Here is an 11,723-nt window from a genome sequence, read left to right on the forward strand (position 1 = left end):
CTCCTTAAGAGACTCAAACCTACTAAACTCACGCAGCGAACTGGGAGAAAACAAAAATGGCAATAGCTGTAGTCTGAGATAGAAACCTCGCCGGAAAAACCTCGCCGAAGTTTGAACGGAGACCTCACTTAACATTGATTGTATTTGAATGTTTTGGACTGTTTAGGGGGTGGTCTTCAGTCATTTTTGCGCGGAGTTTAAGGTGTTACAAACCCGTTCCTTTCCCCTCTGTTCCCGCTTCGTTCCCGTCCCCGTTTTCCTTTTGTGTGCGTCGATAGAGCTCGCTGGAGATGGCAGACGTGGAGGAAGGTGGTGTAGGGTCGGCTGGATATGGGGTTCGCGTGTGTGATGGCTTTGGGTTGAAGGGGAGATGGTTCCTTCTCTTTTGTGTGTTAGCTTGAAGAAGGAGATGATTAGGGTGTGTTTTTATGTTTGAAAATGGCTGCTTCCCTTAAGTCTTCATGAAGAAGACGATAAGGTTCAGGGGGGGTTGGGGGGCTTGTGTATTGCGGTGCTCTTCTTTGTTAGGTTAGCCGGTTTCGGGTCCTCCCTATGTGTATAGATTTCCTAAGGTCTGTTGTTGTTGAAAAATGGAGAAGACGATCAAAAAGTTGGGGATCCGATTCTTTTTTTTTTTTTTTCTTGCGGCGCCCCCCTCCCTAGGTCTCTTATAGGTCTTGTTATATTAGGTTAATTAAGAAGAATAAGGGTTTGGGTGTTGGGTCGGGTCGAGTCGACCCGGTTTGGGCTGGGTTGGGGGAAAATTTGGGCTTCTAAATTGTGTGGCCCAATTCAATTTAAAATCAGCCTTTTCCAATTTCCTTTCCTCTTTTTGTTTTCTTTTCTTTCTTTAATTAATTTTTTTTGAAAAAAACTAAATTAAATTCCTAAATTAATTCAAATTGTAAAATTAAGCTAATTATCTAACCGTAATATTTATAAAAATTATTTGATCCTAAATTAAAAGAGAAAACTTAATAATCCAAAATTTAAAGCTAAGAATGTAAAAATGAGTCATTTTGTGATTTTTCTTTTTAATAAAGCAACTAATTAATTAATTAATCCTAAAATGTGAACAAAAATCTAAATGCAATGTATGGTATTTTTTGGTATTTTTCATGATTTTAATAAAAGTAAACATGCAAAGAAATGCAAACAATTAACAAAAATCCTATAAAAATTGCAAACAATTGGAAAAAAACTATTTCTTTAATTTGTAGGAGTATTTCACATAGGACAAAATTCACGTGTTCACATGTGTTGTTGAAGAAATTCGGAGAATACCTATCAAAGGAAGCTATGATATGGTATCACAATTTACTCGCTAATTCTATTGACTCATTTGCTATGCTTGCAGACTCTTTTGTGAAAGCACATGCTGGGGCTATCAAGGTCGAAAATAGGAAGTCGACCTCATCAAAGTAAGAAAAAAGGATAATGAAATGCTCAGAGAGTTCGTATCTTGGTTTCAAATGGAACAGATGGACCTGCCACCGGTCGCTGATGATTGGGCAGTTCAAGCTTTTACCTAAGGACACAATGTTCGAAGTTTGGTGGCTTCACAGCAGTTGAAGCAGAATCTGAAAGAACATCCGGCTATCACTTGGGCTGATGTGCATAACCAATGTCAATCAAAGATTAGAGTCGAAGATGATCAACTAGGGGCTCCTTCCGGGTCCGTTTACCCTGTTAGACCCATCGACAGAGTCAAGAGAGATATCGATCGTGAACCAATGTCGAACAGGGATCTGTATCAGCCGTACAATGAGGATCGAAGAAGCAGTGGGTACGGACGGGGTTCTATGCAAAATGAAAGGAGAAGTGATCGAGGCAAGAGCAGTCGGGGACTCATGAGCAAGAACGGTTTCGACAAGCCTATCGGACCTAAAGAAGCACCGAGGTTATAAGAATATAACTTTAACGTTGATGTTGCTGCCATCATATCGGATATCAGACGCATCAAAGATACCAAATGGCCTCGACCTATACAGTTCGACCTAGCCCAAAGGGATCCAAACCAGATATGCAAATATCATGGCACTCATGGCCACAGAACAGAGGATTGTCGACAGTTGAGGGAGGAGGTAGCCCGGTTATTTAACAACTGGCATCTTCGAGAATTCCTGAGTGACTGAGCCATGAATCATCTCATAAATAGGGACTCTAATAAACAAATTGCGCAAGAAGAACCTCAGAACGTCATTCAAATGATCATCGGCTCGATGTTCCTCAAGGTCCAATGTTAAAGCGCACCAAAGTATCCATTACGAGGGAAAAACGGTCTCGAGATTACATACCAGAAGGGACTTTATCTTTCAGCGATGAAGACACAGACGGAATCATGCAACCCCACAGCGATGCACTGGTAATATCTGTACTCATGAATAAATCTCGAGTTAAACGTGTGTTAATTGATCCAGGTAGCTCGGCCAACATCATTCGATCAAGGGTCGTATAACAACTCAGCCTACAAGACCAAATCGTGCCAGCAGCCCGAGTGCTAACTAGATTCAACATGGCATGTGAAACTACTAAGGAGAAATAACATTACCAGTAAATGCCATCGGGACCATCCAGGAAACCAAGTTTTATGTGATTGAGGGGGATATGAGGTATAACGCCATGTTCGGAGGCCATGGATCCACAACATGAGGGCAGTTGACTCTTCACCAATTATTAAAGTTCCCGACGCCAAGAGGGATTAAAATGATCTACAGGGAGCAACCGGCCGCAAAGGAAATGTTTGTAGTCGAAAAAGTGATTCCGATATCAACACTGGAGACATCAAAGGTACCGAGTTCGGATACAAAGAAGGAAGCTAAATAGTAATTATCGACACCAGCCACTATCCAATCGGATGAACAGGGTTCCCAGATATTTTATAGTCCCCGGTGATTCTGATACTACAAAATCAACGGTCGAAGAACTGGAACAAGTCACATTGATTGAACATCTACCCGATCGGAAGGTATACCTGGGCATGGGGTTAACCCCCGAGCTTAGGAAAAAACTCATTCAATTTCTTATAGCTAGCATAGATTGTTTTGCATTGTTATGGCAGGTGTTACAAGGCCAATTCTAACACAATTGACACTGCACGACAATAGCCAAACTTTCAGCCACTCAGCCTTACTTTTTTCGCACACAGCCTAACACTTAAAATTATTCAGATTTAGCCAAACGTAGCAACACACAGAATTACGGGTAAAATCACCCAACCTTTATTATTCTCGCAGAATACAAAAAAACTCAGTTTGGAAAGGCTCATATATGTTACTTGCCTTAATTCCAAACGAGATACACACATAAAAGGGGACTGCCTATGGCAGTTTTACAAAGGGGCAGTTAGGGGCAGTTATACAATGTGTCTTGCACATGACAGGCCTAAAAACAAGCACAACCAATCTGTTTGAATTTGAATTCAAACCCTTCCCACGAATTTGGAGTTGTCTTCAGCATTTTAGCCAACTGCACATGTGCTTTGCATATGCCTTTAACTTCCAAAGCACATGCATAGCACACCTCTTCAGTCACATGACTTGCACACTTCTTTTCCAACTTTTGCCCATACTTAGTCTTCATGTCTTGACTTGTTCTTGGACCATGCCTCGCCCATAAGCTCATGACCACGTCTTTCCACAAACTTAGTCATCCCACTGATCCGCATGCATGCCTTATCCAAGTGTCATGCGCCTTCATTTGCCATAGACGTTGCCCACAATCAAGCTGCCTTGCCAACACTCAAGACACCTTACCTAGCTAACTTGTTTAAGTCCATGCACTAACTTAGACAAACCTTCAGCCCTGCACATTGCTTGCCAACACCAGGACAAATCTATGCCAAGGGGCAATGTACAAGCCCTTGACATAGATTCTGCCCGACATCTGTCAAGTCTCAATATTAGGGGCTAACAAATCACCCCCACTAGTTGAACTCGATGCCCTCGTCAAGTCTGATTTCAAGTAGTCCTCAATTTGCTCTTCGAATTGCCATAATGAATACCCTTCTCCCAAGTTGCATCTGCCTCGGGCTTGCCTTTCCACTAAATCAAGAATTTTGTCCGCTTATTCTTTTTGTGCATCCCAAGTACCTGGTGGTCCAAAATATTTTCAATCCGAGTGCGCACTTCAGGAGGAGCTCTCTTGATTTTATGCCTGTCCGGATCTTCAGGATCTTCAACATAAGGCCTCAAAACACTCACATGGAAAGTTGGGTGTATCTTCATTCTTTCTGGCAGCTTCAAACGGTAAGAAACTTCACCCACCTTTTCAATAACTTCAAAGGGACCATCAAATCTTGAAACCGGTGCTCTATGCCTTACTCTGCTATCAATCTTTTTCCAGATTTGAGGAGTAAGCTTCAACCACACTTTGTCGCCCACTTTGAACTCCAATGGACGCCTATTCCGGTCAGCATATTTTTTCATCCATTTCTGTGCCTTATTCAAACTATCTGTTGCTTCTTCCATCATGGCTTGTCGATCCACACCATAGCAATAGGCAGTTAGACACTTCCCTCCAGTTTTCTATTGTGCAATCGCCGTTGGTAGTTTAGGCTGTTTCCCCAAAACAGTCTCGAATGGACTCATCTCTGTTGTCGAAGACTTGTGTAAATTATAGGAGAATTGTGCACAGTCTAATAAATCTGTCCAATTTTGCTGACTGGCAGTCACGAAATGCCTTAAGTATTCTTCCAGCAAATGATTTATTCTTTCGGTTTGGCCATAAAGATTCGGGCGTTGCCTGATAGGTCTTATGCCCCCGACCTCCGGTAGCCCGGACCATCTGAGTTTATTTTCAGACGGTAGTTCCCAAGTGATAGTGATTTGTTCGAACTTGAATTAAGATGGCCCTTGGCCTCGATACCTTTAGGGGATCTGATGTAGGAAATTCCTTGAGAAATGCAATTTTTTTTAAAAGGACAAAATATTTATCCACAAGGGAGAGAATTCTTTTTATTCTTGTGTAAAATAGTTATACATGCGTATATGCTTTGTGCTAGGGCTTGAGCAATCTGTACGGGCACAGTTCATTTGACTGTTTGGCCCTTACAATAAATATTACCTATCGAGACCCTTCCATCACAAAGTTTCTTTCCTTGCTAAAGTCGATATCCGAGGGTAATGCCCCCTAGCATTCGAGGTTGATCACAGAGCGAAGCCTCTAATACTATTGATGCGATCCTTAACACTGATTCATGCCCACTCGGGGACTGTTATCCTAGTCAAGCCCGGATAACTCAGAGCGACTAGTCCAGTGGGCGACACCCGAACTAAAAAGGCCACGGCAAAATTAAAATGGCTCGGAGACGTCCGATGACCCGTAATAGAAATAACAAGGCCTTAAAATTTCTAAATTGGTTCTAAAGTCTACCCTCGGCAGACTGTGACATAAAAAATAGTCTAAGTACTTGGGGGAAATAAACTTTCGGTCACACCGAACCCCCAGGATGCCTTAAAACGAAATAAAGTTAAAGGCAAGGTTTTTTTTTGAGTTTCTGAACAAAACCTAACTGCTTCATGCTAAGGCATTTAGATCTTTGCAAATAAAAGTACTTAAGGCAAAGTGAAATATCGAAAGCTGTTGAAGGGAAAAAGCCTTATATTCATAATCAAAAATTCTTTTTATAAGGGCCAAACAGCCCGATGAAAATTTTTACAAAGGCCGAACGGCCTCAACAAAAATACAAAAAAATAAAAACATCTAAAGGACTAAGTGGCCTAGTCTTCGTGGGGGGAAACATCATCATCTTCGGGATCCTCGCCATCCTCGGACTCGCCCAAGTCTTCGGGCTCCTCATCATCATCGGGATAGGCTAATTTTTTTCCGGCTTCGTGCTCTTTGGCGCTCTCAATCTCAGCCGATAAGTCAAAACCCCAAGCATGAATTTCTTCAAGGGCCTCCCTTCGAGATTGCCACTTAGCATGCTCGATGATGTCTTTTGCTCGAACCTGAGCCACCTCGGCATCGGCCTTATAAACGGCCACCATCTTATCAGCATTGACCTTGATTGCTTTGGACTCCGACTTGACCACTTCAAGCTCCGTGGCGAGATTGCCTCGATCAGAGATGGCCGAATTCAACTGGGACTGGAGCTCCTCGATCTTCTTAGCCTGCACCTAGGACTTCTCCTTTATACCTCGGAGCTGGACCTCAGCCGAAGTCAGTTGGGCCCGGGCGGTCTCCTGGCCAGGCGGTCCAAATTTTTTCCATTCTTCGGCCTCGGCCTTTACCATATCCACTTCTGCCTGGAGTTGTCTGATCTGGTCAAGCTTCTGTTGCACCTGCGGGTTCGGACCTTTAGCCACCATATCCGACTCATCGTCACTAACCTCAAAAACCATTCATACCTAATCGACCAGGTACGTATGATCCTTCCGAGCAGCCTCCAGCTCAGCCTGAAGTATCTTGATCTTCCCCTAACATTGCTCACTAAGAAGTTTGTAAGAATCCCTCTTCTCAATGAGCTCTGGGGTCTCGGCCTCATGCTGGTTTAACTCTTCTTGATATAGGAGAAAAGTCTAGTGATAAAGCACCGCGGCCTACAAATACAAAGGAAAAAGTTACAATCTTTTATGACTTAATCTAAGTACATAACAAAAGTCGTCAAGAGGCATTCGAAGTTACCCGGTTTAACGCATGTCAGGCTTGGTTGAACAGGCAGGGTGCTTCTACCCCGTTCATCTTTGCTTGATCCTCTTCGGTCACCAGGCACTGAAGATAACTTGCAATCCCCATGAGGTCAAAGAAGAACCCGACATCCTCCAGAATAGACAATATGATCAACACTCGGAGCTGGAAATCGGTTTGCTAGTTTCAAGCTCGAAGAAGGCATACTGGTTCCTGAAGATGGTCTCTTATTTGGTACCTGTAAATCACCCAACCAGGTGATGTCTTTCGAAGTGGTAGAATCTAAACCCTCCAAGAAGTGGTCGAAAGGGTCTGCCACCCCTTGGGGGTCCTCAGTTGGGCGTCCCTTTAGCACGTGAGCATCATGGATCACGGAATCGGTGAACAGAGGCGACTCGGAGAGGTCTATTACCCCAAGTCGACCCTTTGGGGCATTATCTTCTGCCCAAAGAGCATCGGCCGCAGCCTCTGTGCCAGCCTCCCTAACTTGGGGCAAAACGGCTTCGCCCCTCTCTGGTTTTGAGGTCTCAATCACTGCCTCTTCAACAACCCCCCTAGTTTGAGGCAGTACGATGTTGCCTCGCACACGGGCCACCAGTTCGAAATTTTGTTATTCTTCTTCAAACTCATCCCTCAACCGGTGGACTGAGTCCGATGGGAGAGTACTGGTACTTTCCTTAGATTTGTGCACCAGTCTCCTCTTCTATTTTTTCTTCTCAGAGTTCAGAGAGCTCGGAGGACTTCTCCTCTTCTTCTCCTTGCCCTACCTCGGAGCAGGGGACTCGGTGCGGTTGTCTTCGTCGCCGGTTAGGGGCCTCATTTCAACATCCTTCACAAGGCCGACAAAGAAAAAGAAATGAGCAAGCACAGAAGAAGCTCAAGTGTTGTCCACTCTAGGAAGGGATCTTACCATGAGAATAGGCCTCCCACCGGCCCTTCAAAATTTTGCGCCATGCGCGCTCGGAGTACTTTTTCTTAGAGACAATGACCTCGACCCATTCCCTGAGTCGAGGAACTGCCTTCGGAACCTGAGCAACAGCTGCATCGCAACCAAACATCGGTAAGAAAGTGAAAAAGTAGAACAAAAAAATTAAATTCTGGGAAAGAAGAACTTGACTTACATTTTGTGTTTCACTCTTCGGGGAACGACATGTCCTCGTCTGGGATCAAGTCCAAGGTCCTCACTCGGGCAAATCGGCCTAGCCAACCTCGGTCTCAATCCTCATTGATGCTCGAGAACGGGGCTTTGGCGGCCAGGCGCGCAAGTTTGCTTAGCCCTTCCCACCCCCCTCCCGGAAGAATTGGGGACTGTACAGGCACATCAGATGATCAACAGTGAAAGGGCACCCGTCGATCTTGCTCACGAAGAATCGAAGGAGAATAACTATCCTCCAGAACGAGGGGTGGATTTGACCAAGGCACACCTCGTACCTTTTGCAGAAATGGATGATCACCGAGTCCAACTGGCCCAACGTGAAGGGATAAGTGTAAACACTTAAATATCCCTTAACGTGGGTAGTGGTATCTTCTTCGGGGTCGGGAACCACCACATCTTTTCCAACCCAGTTGTAGTCCTTTATGACTGTAGGGAGGGTCTCTTCGTTTATCGAGCAAATATATCTCGATACCTTTTCACCCAGGAATGAGATTTTTCAACTTTAAAGTCGGCGGTCAGCGAGCACCTGCCAGGAGTAAACGCTTCAAGAGAAGGTTCCGCCGCTAGTTCCTCGTCGACCGGCTATGATGAAGAAGCAGTTTATTTTTGAGGGACTATTTTAGAAGTCTTCGCCATTTTTTGGATAAAGATGAAAAGAAAAGAGTTAAAAGAGTGTGCTTAATAGATCAAACAAAGGGGAAATCCTTACAAAGCTCTCAATAAATTTGGGTATAAGTACTAGAAAATGCAAAGATTCTTTAAGAACAAGAGTAGGAAAAAGGTTGGATATAAAGTTTGAATGAACAAAGGAGAAGGTATTTATAGCTTGCAAACGACGGTTCAAAACCTGTAGTGGCCGACAAGCAACTGACCAACATTTAATGCCATTTCGACGTGACTGACGAGACTTTTCGTTCATTTTTCGTTTCTGACGGGAAGTATCGAGACGAGGATCGAGGGCTCATATCGTTTCTCGTCATTACTATCCAAAAAATGAGGGGACTATCTGTATACGATCGAAACTGGACTCTTCTATTGCATAATAGATCGGGACTAAAATGTAATGGATTGAAGATCGACCTTGGGTCCCATTAAACCAAGGTATGAGGTTAGAACATACGAGACCGTGACTCCGGTACCAACCCTGATTCGAATGAGCTTGAGGAAACATTTTCAAACCAAATAATGGAAGGCCGAATTTTTTGTAACCGGTCGGATATCACGGCGAAAATCTCGGCACGTATCAATGAGAGATTGGTTAATTGGCAAATCATGGGATTTTCTACCTTTTATAGAATTGTACCTAAAGTAGTACTCCCCTGCTATAAAAAAGGGTCTAATAATTTGTAAAGGCGAGGGTAACACGCGTCCCAAAGCATTATAATATATTTTTCTTCCTGCAAGCTTCTGTTCTTTTATACCTGATATCATTTAAATTACATCCAGTCCAAGTGAGACTTACTTTTCAAGGCTATAACTGTTCAAGTCATATGGTTTGAATTTACTTTATTATTGTTTGCTTATTTATAATTCAATTTATCACTTTGTGTCAAATTAATCCACGTATCCTTACCGCATATAAATTCAATTGTTATCCGATTTTGAGAGTAAACACCTTATTATTAAATAATCATATTTAATTCTTTTCCTGCTTTTTTACGATAATTCTACTTTGTATTCTATTTTTTCTTGGTAGTGTTGCAAGTTTATTCTTTATATTATTGGTACATGCCATCCAAACGATCTATTCATTAAACAATACAGTATGATATATTATGAAACGATATGTAACAAGTAACAACGTAACCATCCAAACAAGCTGTGAAGCGATATCAAGGTTTCTACATAAATAGAACCAGGTAATCCTTCAACACAAAATGATGGATGTTCACTGTAAACTTCTATTTTTTAAATTCAACTAGTCTCGATTTCAGCCTTTTATTTTCCAATTGTGTCGATTGAACTATTCTGCAAATTTGCGATTAATTTTTTGTTTCTCATCAATTTGTGGCGTTATCTTCTGTTTGTTCCAGAAAAGATGAAATGTGCTCCTCTGCGCCAATCCGCCCTCCATCTAATAATTAGTTGTAGCATGTAGGCCACAAAACTAATACGATACTTAATATGTACTTTAAAACAAAAGAAAATATGTGGATGATCCCCTCAAAAATTATTGGACTCAAGTAAAATAGTAAGTGTATATATATATATATATATATTATTAGAGTAGTGGATTACTTCTCTTGTACCCAAGAATTTACGTTACAGGTCCAAGCTTATTAGTTCATTTGAAGTGATTTTATAAGAAGTTCGAAATGTAAGAGTTTTTATACAGGATATGTCGTCTATAATGTATACATAGCGTTAATCAACAAGTAACAATATCTATTTTCTAGATCCAATTAAAGAAAATGACAGAATAGCAATTTACGTGATTATGATAATATGATAGTATTCTAACTAATCCTTTACTTCTCACCTTTTGTGGGACAAACTTCTGTGATCAATTATTGAAATTTTTTATTTCATTGATCTTACCATATGCACCTCACACGCCAAAGGAATTTGGTCTTTGGCAAACGAGCTCCCATGTGACGTAATATTTTCTCCATGAGGTAATTATTTTGTTAATCCTATATCCAATATCTTGCTCGTCGGATAGATTATGGGTCACCTGATTTTTATGATCTCTTTACTGTTGCTAAAGAAAAAGAGGTATGTTCTTACTATAGAATTTATTAGGTAAATTCCTATTACGGACCTTGTTTGGTGAAGTGACTGGCAGATACAAGTTGAAAGGAGATCGGATTTATTATTCAGTCTTTCGGCAGCCAATATTTACATCAGAAGACTAATATGCTAACTGCCTAGCAAAATAAAAATTTACAAGCCGTGTTAGCTCAAGTTCATTTCTGTTCTATATTTAGTGTTCTGCATTCTAAGGATCCTATTAACAAATTGTGATAAAATTGATTTTTGAGCTCACGTATGGCCATAGATTTTAGCTTCATTTTTCAAAACAAAAATTGAAAATATTGTTTTTTTATGAATATATAATCATGTTTTGAGAGCAAAATTTTCAAAAAATTTCAAGTTCGCAAAAACTAGTTTATGACAGTTTTTTGGGTAAAATTTTTTCTTCCACTCACAAAACTTTCAATTTTCTTTAAATAAATACATGTCCAAATACAACTTTAATTAAATTTAAAAAATTATTTTTAAACACAACTTCAAAAATTATTTTTTCATACTTCAATTAAATAAATGCATGTTTCACATCTATGGTAAGTTGTTTCTACCTGATTGTTGTCGTATTAATTTCCACGCTGACAATGATTGCTTTATGTAGATATTTGGCTATACTTTATGTGGATATACGGTCTACTTCATTCATCTACTTCTTTGTAATATTTGGCTTTCATGCCATTACAATTAAAATTTAAATCCAAGGGCAGCAATCTATTTGACAACCCAGATTCTAACTCGTTTTAACTTTACCCAAATCTATCTACCTAGAATAGGAGAAGCAAATCAATATCAAAATGATAAGTGTCACAACAAAATTTAACAAGTGTCAAATTTTAGGACAAACTTAGTTAGGTTAGTTAATAATTAGTTACTCTCTTTGAATTTGAATTTAAAATAGAATAAATATATATTTTAGGATGCTATTATAATATATATATATATATATATATATATATATATATATATATAACTTTAATGTAGAGATATATAAAATAATAAACCTAATTTATTTTTTGAGATGAGAAATTTTTTGAATAATAATTCATTTGGTTATGCTATATGCTATATGGATAAGATAAAACTAAAGACAAAAATATAATTCATACGGTCATGCTATAGTTATAAATGAAGAATACTTTAAAAAAATCAAGGGATAGCATAAAAATATATATATATATATATATATATA

General features: G+C 40.3%; 1 protein-coding gene across 1 annotated transcript; it reads left to right on the plus strand.

Moving 5' to 3' along the window:
- On the plus strand, positions 291–2,135 carry LOC109235987. Its single transcript, XM_019402227.1, has 4 exons — positions 291–373; positions 1,221–1,421; positions 1,550–1,900; positions 1,955–2,135. Exons 1-4 carry the CDS (start codon positions 291–293, stop codon positions 2,133–2,135), a joined length of 816 nt encoding a protein of 271 aa, XP_019257772.1.

This window comes from Nicotiana attenuata, chromosome 12 (assembly GCF_001879085.1).
Source record: "Nicotiana attenuata strain UT chromosome 12, NIATTr2, whole genome shotgun sequence".
NCBI classification, from domain to species: Eukaryota; Viridiplantae; Streptophyta; class Magnoliopsida; order Solanales; family Solanaceae; genus Nicotiana; species Nicotiana attenuata.